Here is a 19,797-nt window from a genome sequence, read left to right on the forward strand (position 1 = left end):
AAAATTAAAATAAATAAATAAATAAATAAAGTAATGAGAATAAACACACAATAATAATAATGAGCAATAACAATAATAATAAATAACAATGAGCAGTGATAACCATAAGGACACACCCATATTGCTCAGTACATAACTAAATATATATTCAATATTTAAAACTAGAGACTATGTATGTATTATAAAGTCTGATAGCCTCAGACAGAAAGGACTTGCTGTAGCATCCTTTAGCACATCTGGGCTGCAGTAATTTTGGTTATGTCTGCTCCTAGGGCTGTCCACCATGCTGGGGTTAGGGTTAGGGTTAGAACGGCATTATCCCTGATAATTCTCCAGCATTCTGTCTCTCATCACCTCTTCAAGTGCAGCCAGCTTGATCCCCACAACTGACTCAGCCTTTCTCATCAGTTCGTTAAGTCTGTTTGAATATTTCACTTAAACAGTATATTACACACACACACACCCACACACACACATATATAATATTATATTCAATACAACTGAAATGAGCACAGGACCACTAAAAATAATGTACATACTAGTAGAACAGAAGCCTAACAAATGTAAAACACATGCTTAGAGGCATACATACATAGAGGAAACTGTTTTCTGGATGTTTTACCTGCTCAGCATATAGAGATGCCAAACTGGAGTAAGCATCAGCAAAATGTGGACCATAGTGGATGGATTCTTTCAACAGTGTCTCAGCTTCTTTCTCCTTTCCTTGGGACCTTGAACACATCATCATCATCATCATTATCAGTACTTTGCATAACACTGCTGTTCTCTGTCTGCTCATTCACTTTGTTCTATTCTGGTCAAATTAAATAGAATTAGATGAGAAGAATGCAGTGACAGATGTGAGCCAACAAGGTAATCAGGCAAGGTTTATCTTTCTTTCCCTGATTTGTAACTTGGGAGTCTTTTCAGAAGCCACTGTAAACAATACTCACTTTAACATTGTTTATTTGTAATTATGCTTCATAAACAATATGAGAAACATGCGGCACATACATGAACATGTAGCTGTCCAGGTACTGCAGTGGAGGATTGATGATTTGGTTGGTGTGTTTGTTTCCATAGCATAGAGATTGGACCTTTCAGCTTCCATTATTAATGTCACTTTTGAGTAGAGCCAGAGCAGCTCCTATTCACCATGCTTTGCAACCTCCTAACAAACAAATCAGCAGTGAAGCTGTGTGTAAAGAGATTGTCAGTGTACAGAAACAGACAGGAGTCAGGACAGCCCCAGCAACATGGGCAAGCATGTTGAAAAAACACACCCACAGAGTCAGCTGTGCCCACCCTGTATAAGAAGCTATTTGGGGTTTTTTTTTGTCTTTTTTTTTGCTTTTTACTTCGGATTGGCCAATTTTTCCAATCTCCATTTGTCAGTCATACCATTCCACCAATCAGTGAAGGCAACAAAAATCTCAATAACCCAAAATAAAAACAAAAAAGAAAAAAAAGGTTGCAATCAATATAATTAGAAACAATGATTCCACAGATAATACAGACTGTATGCAATATTATTGTATAATGAACAATACATTCTTTACTTACTGAGCTGAATGATATATGATCTGTTTGAACGTTTTAAGGAGGCTTGATACTAAGAATTATGCGATTATTTTAAAGGGTCCAAATGACCACAACAAAGTAGGATACTTAATCATTTTAAAGACGCTTTTAGTTTTGAAGTTTATGAACACAATAAAATCAATACTGAACTTTTGCCTACAGCCTTAATTGCCTATTGTCATCTGATGAAGAAGACCCTTTCATTTGTATCATGAGGAGGTTGCAGACCACCTCAAATTCAGAGTCCACATCAGGTGTCTTGGTGCGGTAAGGGAAGGGCTTCACTTTGCTAACATTCAAGAAAGTGGCTTGCACAAGATCCAGAGCATTGAGTGCTTCCATCAGGTCACAATTATGTTTCTATAACAATTTTTCATTTTCCCACAAACTGAGTCAATGCAACTATAATAATTCCTGCGTAGTTCTGTTTCGTCATTACAATGTACAGATGTCTTTTTGTCTTCAACAACATAGTCAGCAAAGGCAGCCATCTTGTATTAGTAGGTTTATAATACCAGATAAATAATGGCAGATAAGATTTACAGATTGCATATGTGTGTGAGGAAAACAGTCTGTGGTGTGTGTGTGTGTGAGGATAGTCCATGTGTTATTGTTGTATGAGAGGATAGGGGAGTACAGTCCTTATAGTTTATGTTTTATGTCAGGAGGCGTTCAAAAGCGTGACAGCTGTGGGAAAGAAGCTGTTTGGGGCCTGGTGGTTCTGGTCCGTAGGCTTCTGTAGCGCCTCCCAGAGGGCAGGAGGGAAAAGAGTGTGTGTGTTGGGTGAGTGAAGTCCTTTGTGATTTTCCCGGCCCTTTTCAAACACGCTTCCTGTAGATGTCCTTGATGGCAGGGAGCGGTGCCCCGGCAATACACTGGGCAGTTTTCGTCACCCTCTGCAGCGCCTTCCAGTCGGAGACAGAGCAGTTCCTGTACCAAGCCGTAATACAGTTGGTGAGGATGCTCTCAATAGCGCAGCGGTAGAAGTTCGTGAGGATCTCTAAGGACAGGTGGTTCTTCCTCAGGGTCCTCATGAAGAAGAGGCGCTGATGCGCCTTCTTGATGAGTTTGGAGCAACTGGTCGTCCAAGTCAGGTCCTCAGAGATGTGGATTCCCAGGAACTTAAAGGTGTCCACACACTCCACCACTGTCCCCTTAATGTGGATGGGTGGATGTAGGTCAGCGTTCCTCCTGAAGTCCACAATAAGTTCCTTGGTCTTCTCGGTGTTCAGCTACAGGCTGTTTTTGTCGCACCACTCAGCCAGATGGTCTACCTCCTCTCTGTAAGCTGCCTCATCATTATCTCTGATGAGGCCGATCACCGTGGTGTCGTCTGCAAACTTGATGATGGCGTTAGAGCCGTGGACAGGTCTGCCGTCGTAAGTGAAGAGGGAGTAGAGGAAGGGACTCATCACACAGCCTTGTGGCACTCCGGTGTTTATGATGATGGATGAGAAGTGATTGTCCAGCCGGACATGTTGAGGTCGACTGGTCAGGAAGTCGAGCAACCAGTTGCACATGAGTGAACTGATGCCGAGGTCTGTGAGTTTGGTAATGAGTTGTGATGGGATAATAGTGTTGAATGCTGAACTAAAATCTAAGAACAGCAGTCTGGCGTAAGTGTTCTTGCTGTCCAGGTGAGAAAGGACAGAGTGCAGCGCTATGGAGACTGCATCCTCTGTGCTCCTGTTCTGCCTGTATGCAAATTGGTGGGGGTCTAGTGCGGCAGGGAGACAGGATCTGAGGTGCGCTAGGACCAGCCGCTCAAAGCACTTGGTAATGATGGGGGTAAGGGAATGAAGAGACACTGATGTAGTTTGAATATGTAGTTTTCATTTTGAAAACTACATTTTCAAACTGACAAGTACTAAAAGTTTTGAGAACAAAATACAGGAACTCTTGCTTCCATACTGAAAATGTGTGCTCTCGACTTATGACAGTAAAGTTAACCCATAAATATGATTTGGTTCAGTAAGTTGAGAATTTATTGTTCAACATGATGATGAATACAATCTGTATCATCTGCGGAATCATTGCTTGTAATTATATTGATTTCAAACTTTTTAAAATTATTTTCTTTATTTTGGGATTTCAAGATTGTTTTCCTCCTCAAAACTGGAGGAGTGGTCACACGACCACTTTACAGCTTGAAGTCAAAAAGATGTTTGTTATGAAAAAACACACCCTCAAAAAATGGAATGTCCCCCTTGTACACCTTGTTCCAAATTATTATGCAAATTGGATTTAAGTGTCATAAAGACTAAATTCTTTGTGGTGCTATTAAATTTACAGATTGCATTGTGTGTCAGGGCTCTTTGAATCACTATAATTAATTTCACAGAGCTGGTTGATTAGTTTGTCTGATGAGCTCATTTAAAGGAAATCTGCTTAAAAAGGATGTTCCACATTATTAAGCAGGCCACAGGTTGCAAGCAATATGGGAAAGAGAAAGGATCTCTGCTGACCAAAATCATCAGATAGTGTAGTGCCGTATGACAAGGTATGAAAACATTAGATATTTAATGAAAACTGAAGCGTTATTGTACTGTGAAGAGATTTGTTGATTCAGAAAAAAGATGGGTTTGTACAGATAAAGGCAGAATGAGGAAGGTTTCTGTTAGACAAATTCATGGGATTAAGAGAGCAGTTGTTAAAATGCCCTTACAAAGCAGCAAACAGTTATATGAAGCTGCTGGAGCCTCTGGAACCTGAAGGTGGAGGATCCTCCAGAGGCTTGCAGTGCATGAACCTACTATTGGGCCCCTAACCAGACCTCACAAGCAGAAACGGCTGCAGTTGGCCCAGCCGTACATGAAGATTCATTTTCAAACAGACTTGTTGACTGATGACTGTTGTGCAACCCTGGATGGTCCAGATGGACGCAGTAGTGGATTGGTGGTGGACGGCCACCACGTCCCAACACTGTTGTGACGTCAGCATGGAGGTGGTGGAGTCATGCTTTGGGCCGAAATTATGGGGAGAGAGAGAGAGAGAGCTGGTTGACCCCTTCAGAGTCCATAAAGGTGTGAGAATGACCTCAGCAAAGTATATGGACTTTCTGACTGATCACTTTCTTTCATGTTCAAAAAGAAGAGCCGTACGTTACGTAGCAAAATCATCTTCATCATGACGATGAACCATCTCATGCTGCAAGGAATATCACTGTGTCATTGGCTGCTATGGGCATAAAATGGGAGAAACTCATGGTGTGGTCACCATCCTCCTCTGACCTCTGACCTCAACCCTATTGAGAACCTTTGGAGTTTCCTCAAGCAGAAGATCTGAGGGTATTCTGACATCCGCAAAGAAATTCAAGCAGAAACTTTCCACAAACTCACAAGTTCAATGGATCAAGAATTATGCTGTGATATCAAAGAAGGTCCTATGTTAACATGGAACTCGGTTTGTTGAGATGCTTTTGATTGAAATAGCTTTTGATTTTAGTACATGTGACCACTTAATGCTGCACATTCAAAGATTGACTGTTTGCAGTTCTTTATAATCCATAAAATGTTTAGAAAATCTGCTGTGCATAATAATTTGGAGCAGCGCATTTTGAGTTTTTTATTTTTGAAAACATAATCCTGTTCTCCTGGGGAGCTTTGTTCAGTAAAATTTGATTTATACTTGACAGCGCATTTTGAGTTTTTTATTTTTGAAAACATAATCCTGTTCTCCTGGGGAGCTTTGTTCAGTAAAATTTGATTTATACTTGAAAATTATACTGACCATCATTTGCATTGACCATTTAAGAAAATCGGAGAAAATATTACTTGCATAATTGGAACAATGTATACTTTGTTTCTGCAGCCAGCCCTAGTTCTGTCTATATCTGCATGTCTCTTCTCCTGTATGCATTTACACACAGAGCTTTTCACCACTACATAGGCACGAGGCAGCAGCTTAGAGAAAACTGTGTTATCAGACCAGTCAATTTAAGGATGCCTATTCAGCCCCCCCCCCCCTCCCCGAAAAATGACAAATGCAGACATCATAATCAATCAATGAAAGCCCCCGGAATACTTGGACCAAACGTCAAAATTGGACGTTATGCTGCTAGAATTTAGCATTCGTCACCAATGGCAATGAGTCTGTTTGAATTCATAGCCAGAAGTGAGAATGTTGTACAACATAAATAATCACCAGGCCGAAATATGGCGTGCTAAATGGTAAAACATTAATTAACAACACTTTGTGACAGATAATTGGCACATCCACAGTGTAAAACTGAGTGCTTGTGGAGGTCTTTCACCCACTCTGACATCATGTACTCTTTTGGTCACTGCATATGAACTATGTAAAACTGTGCAATACTATTTATTGAATATAAATTCAACTCAGTACAGTTATAAGTACATGCTGGCAGAGAGGTGTGGGTCGGGGGCACAGGGGATCTTCAGCTTGCAGCCACATTTGCTGATGATGTTCCAAAATTAATATCACATCACAAAACCTGCTGCTCCTATGAGCTGATCTTGAGATTCAAAATGCTATTCCAGTTGGAATAACAGCTCTAATCTGCCCAACAAAAATGCAGCATGCAAGACTTCCAAAATGTTTTTTCCCAGACTTGTGGTTGTCCCACCCCACCCCATGACCCGCCTCCACCTACCGGACCTGAGATGTTTATTGTGATCTCTGTTGTGATTAAATCTTACTTGAGAAGATTTCCCAGGTTAAAAAGAGCTCGGTTATGATGAGGGTTGATCTCCAGGGCTTTCCTGTAGTAACGCTCTGCCTCATCTGGGCTGCGAGTCAGAGTTCCCAGATTGTTCATGGCACTGGCGTGACGGGGGTATAACCTGTGAGCCAAGGAGTGGAGATTTGAGCTTAGATTTTTTCAAGGAAAATTGCCTTTATCAGAAAATCCTGTGAGGGGCCGGGACTCCTCACTCTAGGTCTCCTGGACCTGTCTACATTTTGGTTCCTTTTTTTTCCTTTTTGATTTGACATGGTATTTCTGTCAATACTAAGAATTTATGTGGTGGCTTATACTCTTAAACAGATTTTCTTGACTATATAAACAAGTGACGGTTAAAATCTCCCACTTTATGGTGTATCACACACACAACATGGTTTTGTTTTCCCAAACAGTAATTTATTGATATAAGAAGGAACAGGAGACAAATAATTGTTCTTTATCCAACACACTGCTACATTGTGTTCAGACCAGTCAGTAGTCTGTGATCCTACAGAATACTGACTGGTAGACTATAGGATTCCTGAACAACCACGGGAATACTGCAAAGGCAGGATTGAAAAATTACACTGAAAGATTACTTTTGTAACTAAAGTTCTATTTGCTACCCTGCTGCTTCAAAAGCAGCGGAGATGAACAAGTTAGATAACAAATGACACATAAATGCTTTGAATTCAATCAAACACAGGACTTCTGTTTTAGCTTTGTACCTTACAATTTAACTTCATGTGGCCTCACATACATGTTAGTGAAATTGTTTTACTTTGCCAAGCATGTTCAGGCTCCAAGGAGATCAAAGGCATAACATTATGTAACTTTAGATCATATTTGTCTGATGGATTGCAGTTTGTTAATGCTAATGACAAACCTTCCTCATTAAATAAAGATATTTACGGGATACCAAAGGGTTCTGTACTTGGTCTGTTTTCATTTTTTTAAATGATGCAGCATTAATCTAGTTTTACCTGTCACTTTTTAAAACGAGAATACTGACATCTTCAATTGCATTCAATTTTCATTTGGTTTCTTCTACAGCGAGGCACCCAAAGACCACATCCACTTGCTTTCAGCAAATAAAACCAAGGCTCAATATTTCATCAAACACTGTTCAAAGTAACCGGGAGAAGAAAAAAAGGCAAGAGACTCCTGCCAATGTGTGTTAAGTGAAAGAAGCCAACAAAAAACAACGACTCCTCTCAATGCGCATCCAGAACAATTCTGACGTGGTTGAACATGCACGAAACGGGTTCAGTCTGAACACAGCATAACATTTCAATATAGATTTAGTGGAATTTTAGTTTAATTAGCCGTGTGTAAAAGCAATCACCGACAATTGTTATTTACAGAGGCGTATTTTTGAACAGACTGTGTTCAAAAACAAAGATTAAGCTCATAGTTTAAGATTGTACCTACAGCAGGGTTTCCCCCCCAGTGTATTGTAAGATTTTATTTTTATTTGAAATAGGATTTTTATACAAAATTAACCTGAGACTGCATGTGTCTTTGCTGCGCACTGCTCCGTTGTGACTCTGAATCGCTGCTGAAAGACAAGTTTAGAGTTGATGAATTGAATAGTTGATGCATTGAACTGGGCACAAAGCCCTGTTCAATGCAGTGCACCAATCACTTCGTCAGGGGCTCTGCAAGTTGGCTCCCTTGCAACCTGTCACGGCTGCATCTCTGAAGTTCACCTCAGCATGATTGGTGCCTGCCACCTGCCAGTCAAACTGGATGATTTGTAAGGTGTTCCTGTATCAGCCTTTATTCTGAAACTTTGGCTTTTATTTTAGTAGTATTACCTTTAGATGAAGTAAATTTAACTCCATAGAAACAGAGGAACAACAGTAAAAGAAAAGGATATCAAGCATTAAATCTGCTGATTTCAGAATAATTTTAAGTGCCTGAGTAATTTTAAGTACATAAGATAAGTTAAGATTTATTTGTCAATGTCATCAACAAATTACAACCAGATTGAGACCGTGCTTGACTCAAGTTAAAGTGCAGGTTATATACACATACACAACACACAATATAAATATACATACATAAAAAGATGAAGAAACAAACAACACAAAACAAGAAATAAATTGACATCAGAAGATGGTTGCAGAGCCTGGAGGTGTCTCAGAGTAAACAGAATTTACATTTTTAACAGAGTGATGTCAAGAGCAGAAGTTCTTATGCCTTTGAATTTAGTGCCATGATTGTCATCAGGTAGAAACTGTTTTTAGGTGATTTGTCCTGGTTTTTATTGCTCTGTATCTCTGGCCTGATGGCAGCAGCTGGAAGAGACCATGGCCAGGGTGTGAAGAGTCATTTAAAATGTCCAGAACTTTCTTGCAGAGCCTGGAAGTGGAAGTCTTTACATTAAAGACCTTTGTGAATTTGTCCAAGATGAACTAAGGTAAAGTTAAAAGTTTAATTGTATTATTGTGAGACACAAAACTCCAGTTGCAATGCTTTCAACTTGTTGCCATTCGATTTATATTAAGTAAATATAAATATTCAGTAGGAAAGACCGTTTTTACATCTAGAAGCTGGTGTTAATTTAGATTTGTTTGAATTTGTTTAGTATGACATAAATCACTCTAAAGTAAACAGACTGTATATATGTAAGAGCAAAAAAGTTTAATAATTCCATTAAATTTTTCTTTATAGCTTTCATGGTGTGTTAAAACCAAAATCATTCTGAAGATAATAAAGAAGTGTTTATGAACCATCAGTGCAAACGATAATGCTGCACCTCTCTACCTCTGCTCCAATCCAGTCAAACTGATCTTAGCTTTTGGCTATGAACCAGACCTTTAATGCATGAATGAGTGCTTACAGAGACAACCTGCTGACAATTTGAAGAGCGGGGATAAGAAAAACTCATGTGATGAATCCCAGCTATGAAAACAAACATAGCCTTGTCAGCACTTATTACAAACTCTCCAGCCACAAAATGGAAATGCTTGGTATCTACTCATGCCACATAAATGTAATCTCCCTGTTTTCGCCAATCCAGCAGGGCTGTGCAGTGCAGTGGCTCTAGTTTGTCATGCAAGGTTGATTCAATGTTGTAAATGGCCTTGAGCAGAATTTATTTAGGGGCCCCTCTTCCTGTTAAGGACATCAACACCACTAACACAGTTTCAAAATAGATTTAGTGAAATCTGGGGCAAGGAGTATAGTTTAACTGGCCAGGCTTAGAAACAGTCACTGATCAATGTAATTTACTGAGATGTATTTTTGAACAAAAATCAAACACAAAAATCATCCTCAGAGCATCTGTCATGTTCCGTATTTTTCTGTGTGTTTATTTCGAGTTTCCTGTGTCTCTGAGTCTCCATCTTGTCCTGTCTCCCCTTGATTGTTTCCCAGGTGTGTCTCGTTTCCTTGATTACCCTCTGTGTATTTAACCCCACTGTGTCCTTTGTTCCTCGTCGGGTCCTTGTCATTAGTAGTCGTTGGTCTGTGTGGTCTCTGTCTTCATGTCCATTCGTATAGCTAGTGCTACCTGTGTTGAGCCCTGGTCTCCGCTTTGCAGTGCTGCCTGGTTTTGGACTTTGTGTTTGCTGTTTTCATCATTAAATCACCATTATTCATCTAACCTGGTTCCATTGCGTCTGCCTCACCACTTATCCACACCAATTTATGACAGAATCAGATTGTAGCAACAAAACATAACATACTAAGCTCCGCCCAAAACCGACCCACATGACCGCAAGTCTCACAAGCAAAGCCTTGTAGCGCGTTGTTTCTATGTAAACATGACACCATTAGTGCATCATTTCTACCGGATGTTATGTGCTTTCGGCACATTGTATTTATTTTTGTTTATTTTTATCTCTTGGATCGTTTAGTATTGACTTTAGTTGTATGAGTTTTTTTTTTTTTTTTTATTTAATATTTTTTATTAGAAGGGAAAGAGACATTACAGGCAAAATCTTTACTCTTAACAAAGTATGCCGTGATACACACCTTCTTTATGGCATCGATAGAAACGAACAGGTTACAGAAATAGAAGAGGTAGAAAGTACCTAACTACTCTTAGAATCAGTTTACCGTTGGTCTTACAATTGTAATGAAATAAATAATTACAACTATGGTATGAAGCTGTATAGAAGTTAAAAACTTTGCCTTTGCTGAAAGTATTGCTGAAACGTATTGAAAAAGACATTGTTCAAGTTTGTTGCTACATAACATCTAAATCAGGGGTCTCAAACTCCAGTCCTCGAGGGCCACAGTCCTGCAACTTTTAGTTGTGCCTCTGCTGCACCACCTGAATAGAATAATTAAGGCTCTGGAGAACTGATCTACACAAGGTGGAGGTAATTAAGACATTTCATTTCAGTGTGTTGTACTTGTGGCACATCTAAAAACTGCAGGACTGCGGCCCTCGAGGACTGGAGTTTGAGACCCCTGATCTAAATTAAAGAATTCAGTTTAATTTATACAAAATAGCCTACATCCTAGCTTAACGGTATAATTGAGTTCACACGGAGTCTCACCTGAGGGCTTTGTTGTAGTGGTAAATAGCTTCTTCATGTCGAGCGCTGTCTTTCAGAAAGTTGGCATAGTTGTAGTGGACCTTGGCATTGTGAGGCAGAGTCTTCAAACCAGAGCTGAAATGGCAGAAGAAAGATTTATAAAAAGAATCCTTCAAAGAAGGATTAACATTCTGTGTCTTTTAGTTGAGTATATTTTTTTTGTGAAATAGTGCTGCTTTCAACAACGATAATGCTGAACAATCTACATGTGTATCCCCAACGGATCAACAACAGATTTTATGGCTGGTTTGCTGCAGAACTTGGTCAGCCAACAGGACAGCTGGACCGACGCCATTGGACCCTCCATGTTAGACCCGCAGACTGCATGTAAATAACTGTTTATTTGCTGTGACGTGAGCTCAAAGTGCAATGCTACAGTTAGCTTACCAAAAGATTGTGTTTAAAAGTAATAATGGAAAAACGGGTAAAGGCCAGGGCACTACGAAGAAAGCCTGCAGACGCCAGTGGAAGGTTTCTCAGGGTGAGTTCCAGAACTTTGGTTTTTGAACACTGTTATACATACTATGCCATAAGCATGCAATTCTAAGTTGGCGGCTGTGGTGAACACAATATGACAGTGACGAGGCAGTGGACAGAGCTGACCGAATAACTGCATCTTAACACCTAATGTAAAATTTGTTATGTTGGGCTATCAACTGGCTGAACAAAAATTTTTATTTCTGCCAGTGCAACTCAAGTCTATTGCACACAACAATTGGAATAAAGAACTTTTTTAACTTCCACGTGTTCTATTACTGGAGGGCTTAGAATGCATCCTTTCATAGCCTGTAAATAACTCAAAACGACCAGAGAATACTTGTTTATGGTTTCATTGTGGCCATTCACATTTAAAATCAGCACCACCCTTCACAATAGGAGGAACAAAGACTAATATTTTCATTTCAGGCTATAGATTAATATCTATAAAGATGTGTTATTGCAGGGGCAATTTTTTAACTTTTTTTATTTTATCTTCATTGATTCTCAAGAAAGTATCATTTACATAAACTTAGGCCTCTACACGATTAACTTCAACATTTGAAATAAGGTAGAAAGGTAGACCATCACATGACAGTCGAAACAAGAATGCAACTTCATTTTCCTGAGAAAGATTATAAAGCAAGGAGTAAAGAGAGTGTGAAAGAAGAGAAAAGAATCAAGTTAGAAATGCAAAGATCAAACCGCAAAAAAAAATAATAATAAATACATGAACAAAAAACATAGTATAAAATAATTATGAAGTATGGCTATCATATGAGAGTGAATTGTCAAGGAGATTTAATGAAGTTTGGTCTCAAAAAATGTAATCAGATCTTTTATGTTTTACATAGTCTACCCAAATCTACCACCACTGACAGAATTGTTCAATCCTGTGATTGAGAGAGGCTCTTATTTCTTCCATTTTATACAGTACAGACCTAAAGTTTGGACACACCTTCTAATTCAATGAGTTTCCTTTATTTTCATGACTATTGACATTGTAGATTCACTCTGAAGGCATCAATACTATGAATTAACACGTGGAAATATGTACTAAACAAAAAAGTGTAAAACAACTGAAAATACGCCTTCTATTCTAGTTTCTTTAAAGTAGCAACCTTTTGCTGTCATTACTGCTTTGCACACACTCTGCATTCTGTTGACGAGCTTCAAGAGGTAGTCACCTGAAATGGTCTTCACTTCTCCAGTGTGCCCTGTCAGGTTAATAAGTGGGATTTCTTGCCTTATAAATGGGTTGGGACCATCAGTTGTGTTGTGCAGAAGTCAGGTGGATACACAGCTGATAGTCCTACTGAATAGACTGTTAGAATTTGTATTATGGCAAGAAAAAAGCAGCTAAGTAAAGAAAAACGAGTGACCATCAGTACTTTAAGAAATGAAGGTCAGTCAGTCCGAAAAATTAGGAAAACTTTGAAAGTGTCCTCAAGTGCAGTCGCAAAAACCATCAGGTGCTACAAAGAAACTGGCTCACCTGAGGACCGCCCAAGAAAGGAAGACCAAGAGTCACCTCTGCTGCAGAGGATAGGTTCATCTGAGTCACCAGCCTCAGAAATGGCAGGTTAACAGCAGCTCAGATTAGAGACCAGGTCAATGCCACACAGAGTTCTAGCAGTAGACACATCCCTAGAACAACTGTTTAGAGGAGACTGTGTGAATCAGGCCTTCAGGGTAGAATAGCTGCTAGGAAACCACTGCTAAGGACAGGCAACAAGCAGAAGAGACTTGTTTGGGCTAAAGAACACGAGGAATGGACGTTAGACCAGTGGAAATCTGTGCTTTGGTCTGATGAGTCCAAATTTGATATCTTTGGTTCCAACCACCGTGTCTTTGTGCAACGCAGAAAAGGTCAACGGATGGAGTCTACACGCCTGGTTCCCACTGTGAAACATGGAGGAGGAGGTGTGATGGTGCTTTGCTGGTGACACTGTTGGGGATTTATTCAAAATTGAAGGCATACTGAACCAGCATGGCTACCACAGCATCTTGCAGCGGCATGCTATTTCATCCAGTTTGTGTTTAGTTGGACCATCATTTATTTTTCAACAGGACAATGACCCCAAACACACCTCCAGGCTGTGTAAGGGCTATTTGACCAAGAAGGAGAGTGATGGGGAGCTGCACCAGATGACGGGCCTCCACAGTCACTGGACCTGAACCCAATCCAGATGGTTTGGGGTGAGCTGGACCGCAGAGTGAAGGCAAAAGGGCCAACAAGTGCTAAGCATCTCTGGGAACTCCTTCAAGACTGTTGGAAGACCATTTCAGGTGACTTCCTCTTGAAGCTCATCAAGAGAATGCCAAGAGTGTGCAAAGCAGTAATCCAAGCAAAAGGTGGCTTCTTTGAAGAACCTATAAGACATATTTTCAGTTGATTCACACATTTTTGTTAAGTATATAATTCCACATGTGTTAATTCATAGTTTTGATGCCTACAGTGTGAATCTATGATTTTCATAGTCATGAAAATAAAGAAAACTCTTTGAATTAAAAGGTGTGTCCAAACTTTTGGTCTGTACTCTACATGTTAAACGTTATATCGATCCAGTCATCTAAAGTTGGCTTGTCTTATGATAACCATTTTCTCATAATGTTTTTCTTACTTGCTGCTAATAAAATAGTCATTAAATATTTCTTTTTGAAGCTTCTTGAAGAATTATGCCAAAATACATAAGCCTGATCTCAAAAGGAATGTTCTGCTTGAAAATATCTTGTAAGGCTCTATTTATCTCTTTCCTGTAATCTTTTATAATTGGACAGTCCCAGAATTCCTATTCAGGAGGATTTCCATCATAGTGGTGTTTCTGAGCAGGTGTAATAAAGTATCTTACCAGATTTTTCCATCCAAATTCTTTCCGTTGTAGAGATTTATTATATTTCCATTGGTATCTCCACATTATTGTCCATTCCTCCTCCGTTATTGTTAAATTGCCCTATCTCTCTATCTCCCATCTTGCTTTGATATGTAGGGTTGAATTGTTTTGAGATCTATTGGGTTTTATAGATGAGTGAAATAATTTTCCCTTTAATTTTTGATTTATAGGCATTAATAAACATTTCCATTAGGTTTATATTCTTGTCAGTAATTGGCCTAATTTTTAAGTTAACAAAATTTCTTATTTGTAAATATCGATAAAAGTCCTGTTTGTCCAAAGAATATTTTCTCTTGAGTGTTTCAAAATCACTGAAGATTTAGTTGTTCATTATTGTGCACAGAGCAGTGATTCCCTTGGATGTCCAGTCCTTAAACCTGGTGTCCAGTTGGTTTAGTGGGAAGTCTGTGTAATATGCAATCCATTTAATGTTTGCCAGGTCGTTCTCTAGTGCATTTTTTTTAACAATACAAAATTCACCCTCTAAGGGTTGTTTTCTTCCACCAGTTATCTATATTATTTATAAAACTTTGTAGATTTGCGTCGGCCAGAATTGCCTGTATAGGAATGGTGTTTCAATGGTTTTTTATTGAGCATTATATGATGGGTCGCACCAGTATATCAGTGTTCTTGCTTGTGCTGCTAAATAATAATCTCAAAGGGAAGGTAACCCCCAACCTCCCATTTTCTTTTCCAGTTGTATGACCTTATATCCAATTCTAGGTCTTTTACTAATATGGGACAATGGGACAAACTAATATCAAGATACATTTGGCAAAAATGAATCTTGATATTAGTTTGTCCCATTCATTAATTTTTTTTTCATTTATTTCAATTGGTAAAGTTTGGAATCAGTATAACAGTCTGGGTAATATGTTCACCTTAATCGAGTCAATTCTTGAGTGGGACGGTTGTTCCGCATAAATTAATATATCATCTGTATAACAAGCCAATTTATGTTCTATTCCTTTGATAATTATTCCTTTAATATCTTTATTTTGTCTTATCGATTGGGCTAGTGGTTCTAACTATAATGCAAAAAGTAACAGTGACCATGCACACCCTTGTCTACATCCTCTTTCTAAAGTAATTCTGCCTGATAAATGTCCATTAACTTTAATTCTTGCTGTGGGATTATATAATAATCCCACAATCCAACCAGAGCCAATAAAAGGTGAAAAAAACTTTGTATAGTTCTTTCCAAATAAACTGTGCAAGTTGAGTAATGTTCCATGCAGATAATGTTAGCTAAATGAAAACAATTTTATCCATGCCAGTAGTCAAAAAGAATACTAATTTTAGGCCTGTCGCGATAAATGATAAATCAATTAATAGTACGATAAATTAAAACTATCGACGTCATTTAAATTATCGGCTTTATCGTCTCTTCCAGCCTATTTCTCTTTCTGTTGATGACAGTAAATTAAAAAAAGGCTCAACTCCGCTGCTCTCCACTGACCCTCCCTTCCTCATTTCCTCAGTGTAATGTCCAGTTCACACTACACCATCTTAGAGCTTTCGGCTGATTGTCGGCCCATTTTCAAAACATGAGAGATCACACAATAGCCGACAGAAATCCTAGGTATAACGATTCGATCGGGTTCCATCGTGCCATGTGGTGCCAACAATGGGCACAAAACAATGGCTACAAGTCCAGTGAACTCATTTTAAAACCAGGCATTAATCAATGATTTACTACAATCTACCTGCAGTGCATGTGGTTCTAGTGTCAGTGTAACGTCCTGACTGAATGAAAATCATTAGAACCTATTTACTGAGAATCCATTTTATTTTTGTTTTCGGTTGTTTTATGTATTTTATCAGTTCCAGTGATAAGTGTTCTTTTGAAAATAAAGTGTATCTATCTTTGGCAGGAAATCGCATGTATTATTATGTCATTTCCATTAAATCTGTACAAACCTCTTCAAACAATACGATCGTCTATCGCAATAGTTTTTGAGACAATTAATCGCTCAGCAAAATTTGCTATCGTGACAGGCCTAATATAATGCCTGTATTGTTTTTTATGTAAAACCCTGAAGAGAAAATTCCAGTCAACTGAATCGAAAGCTTTTTCCACATCTATACTGCTGACAATGGCTTTCAGTTTACTTTTTTGTATGTGATCTATAATATGTAGTGTCCTTCTTATATTGTCCTGTTTGACGTTGTCGTATAAAACCAGTTTGATCGTTATGTTTTAGGGAAGGGAGAAATTCTTCCAATTGTCTGGCCATTATAGAAGTAAAAAGTCGATAATCAATACTTAAAACAGATATCGGCTGGTATGATCCGCAATCCAGGTTATCTTTACCTTCTTTACGTATTACTGAGATTATTGCCTCCTTCAAGCTCGGTGGTGTTTGAGCTTTTTTCAGAATCCAATTTAGTGAAAGAAGGAGGATTGGCATCAACTCTTTCTGAAATTCCTTATAAAATTCTGCAGTGTATCCATCTGACCCAGGTGATTTACATGGTTTTAATCTACTTATTGTGTTTTTAAATTCTTTTTCTGTAATGTCTGATGTCATTTTTCTATTCTGTTCTTCATTCATATAAGGTAGTTCTAGATCAGGGCTCACCAACCTTTTTGAGACTGGGAGCTACTTCCCAGGTACAGAGTAACACGAAGGGCTACTTGTTTGATACAGACAAATTTTCTTGGCTCAGCCTTTATAATAATATTATATATAAGTATATATATATATATATGATTACATGCTGCCTGATCATTTTAATGTTAGGGACTACTGACAACAGTTACCAGTAATAATTTCCCATGGCCAATATGGTTAATTGCTATTATGTGATCAGAGGTTCTTAGTTCAGAGTTTTAAGTTTAATTCCCTTTTGGAGCTTATCTGTCTGATTCTAAATTGCCCACAAGTGACTGAAAGTAAAAATTGCTGCAGCTGCAGCTGTACACACTGAGATTTTCCTTAAAAAAAATAAAAGTTATTGTATATTTTATTATCCAACCCTCTCTGCCATTAACAAAATTGTAGAGAGAATAATAAGTTACTGGGACAGACTGGCGACCTGTCCAGGGTGACCCCGCCTCCCACACAAGGCCTGAAAAAAGGATTAATTGTTAAATAGCCTATTCATTCCTATAACAATTTTCATGTTTTCTTTTGGTATTTTTTGTTGTTCCTTATTTTTTAACTTTGTCTTTTAGTTTTTATACTTGCTGTAACATCAATTGCCCAATTTGGGACACGAATAAATCTGAAATCTGACTGAATGAGAGCTTGTTCATAAGAAAGACTGAATATAGAATACACACTGTATATAAATGTTATGTAATATATGAATGTTCAGCGAAAAGGGTAACAATACGGCAACCAATAATGGCATAATTACTTTGAAAAAGTAACGTTAATAGGATTACTGATTACTTCTTGGTAAAATAACTTCGATTAGTGATTAATTGATTTGGAAAGTAACTAAGTTACATTAAAAGTAACTTTTTTGTTACTTTCCGCAGCTGCAAACAACAACACTTTTCCACTTGTGAAAATTACATTGATCTTTGGCAATGTGGGAGTTATTATATAATGGTAACATCAACAATGTATCTTCATTTATAAGGTTGAACTGAAGGGGAGATTGCTTAATGGTTACAACAGTATAAAAAAAACTTTAGTAATTTGTGTGTGTTTTTGTGTTCCACTATTGTCTGGAAAACTAGAAGTAGGACTTTAGAGCCCCCCCTTTTCCCCTCTACCCAAGCCTCCAGGTTCAGCATTACGGCCCTGTGTTTGGCGTCAGAGCAGCACACAGCGCTCCTCCTGTGGCTCCACAACTCAGATGTCTCGCTGCACAGATTTGTGACACTTATCTTAATATTAATGCTGTTTAGTTGCACAACTTTACAGACTTGTTCATTCGTGGCTGTTTTCATGTTTATTGCACTGTTCATATAAGTCTCGATGTTTGCAGTTTTTTTGGAGCGCAATGCAAAGCTCAACGTCATTCACAGGTAATATATTAACTTGACATTAACAAAGACGGTTTATCCGGGAAATGATGGACAGGGAGAGTCTGACTAAAACTAACTGGATGTCAGACAAATTCTGGGGTTTATGTCTGCTTATTACCAACCCCAAAAACCGTAACCTGCAACACATTAAATTTGCAAGGGACTTTAGAAAATGCTAGCCCAAAGCTGCTTATAATAATTGGACTTAGCGAGCAAAACTCAAAATAGTTCCTGTTTTTCCAGCAACAAAATGTACATCTCTCTCCTCCCTTCATTGTTTATGTTTCTGTTGTTGCTGATAACGGCCACATAGAAACGGTGGTTACTCCCCAAGACGTGTAGAGGAAATAAAACTTAATTACAAAAGATAATAGTAACGCAGTAATGCAAAGTGGTTTTGATAAGTAATTGTAGTCTGACAACTGGATTTGAAACAGTACCACATTAGATTACTCGTTACTGAAAAAAGTGGTTCAACGTCAGTAACTGACGGCAATGCAGCCATTTTTGTGTGTAGAAACTCTACCTATTAGAAATCACAGAAACGGAGAGACACACTCACCGAAAGAGAGCTTCCCTGGAGAGCCAGACGGTGTTCTGTTGAACGGTTTTCCAGGAGAAGAGCAGGATCAGCAGCAACATGAAGACACTGAGGAGTGTGGTGCCCCAGCGGCCGGCAACTGAAAAGAGTCGGCCTAGACCAGCGGCCACAAGGATACAATATCCCATACTGCAGAAGGAAAAGACAGAGGAAACAAGAAGTCAGGTAAGTTTCAGGATAACATTGTGTAACATACGTTGTCCTTGTGTAACATATGTTATTTTCCTATGATTGAAAATATTAGTTGGCTTACAAAAGAAGCTCATCAAAATAAGTTTTGAAAACTGCTGACTAAAGAACCATCAACATTTCAGGGGGCTTTTCATGTCAATCAAACTCTTCCAGTTATCCCTGAATTGAGCAATGGTAGCTTTCTGGGATGAGCTGATAATGCTGTGTTTAGTTGGTAATAATTTTTAATGCTTTTTGGAAAAATTATCCCTTTCCAAATTTTAGGTGTACCTTGTTCAAGGTGCCTGAATTATCTCCTCAGTGCATCAAGTTCTCCAACGTCCTGCTAATGATCTGAATATTTGACTCTAGTGTGTTAATTTTACATCTTCACTTCTATTCTTTTATAGACAGATCAGGGAAGAGTTTGTTTTTGTACACACTGTTTAGGGCTCCGTACCTTTATATCAGGTATTCTGATATAAAGAAACAGTACCATCATAACCACGACCCTTCAAGGTCATGGAGGGCTGTGTTGTCTCAGATCAAGACAGCCCTCCTCCTCTGTCAGCAGCAGAAACATACATTATATTATATAAATGTATATATTTTGTTTCTGATAGACACAAAAGGACAGTTATAAAAGTTCTGCACCGTCTCATCCAGATATAACACACTCACCTGGGCATGTAGAGAACTCTCTCAGCCACAACAAATCCCACTCTGAAGAAAAAATTACTGGCAGGAATGAAGGGAAATACAAGAAAAAAAATTCCTACCAACACCTCCTTTTTCTCCTGCCTCTGTAGGTGAAAAACAGGACAATCAGAGCAAAAACACAATCAGCATAAGTAGAACAG

The 19,797-nt window shown here is 38.6% G+C and overlaps 1 protein-coding gene across 2 annotated transcripts in view; it reads right to left on the reverse strand.

Annotated features, from left to right (window-relative positions):
* tmtc1 (transmembrane O-mannosyltransferase targeting cadherins 1) overlaps window positions 1-19,797 on the reverse strand; it is an 85,805-nt gene that overhangs the window by 14,335 nt on the left and 51,673 nt on the right. For both annotated transcript variants that reach the window (XM_044107556.1, XM_044107557.1), the window contains exons 8-12: window positions 19,619-19,740; window positions 18,728-18,895; window positions 10,774-10,887; window positions 6,240-6,383; window positions 623-731 (exon numbers count right to left, since the gene is read on the reverse strand). In XM_044107556.1, the coding sequence (XP_043963491.1) occupies window positions 623-731; window positions 6,240-6,383; window positions 10,774-10,887; window positions 18,728-18,895; window positions 19,619-19,740 (657 nt within the window). The remainder of the gene's footprint in view (window positions 1-622; window positions 732-6,239; window positions 6,384-10,773; window positions 10,888-18,727; window positions 18,896-19,618; window positions 19,741-19,797) is intronic.

This window comes from Gambusia affinis, linkage group LG23 (assembly GCF_019740435.1).
Source record: "Gambusia affinis linkage group LG23, SWU_Gaff_1.0, whole genome shotgun sequence".
Classification (NCBI taxonomy): Eukaryota; Metazoa; Chordata; class Actinopteri; order Cyprinodontiformes; family Poeciliidae; genus Gambusia; species Gambusia affinis.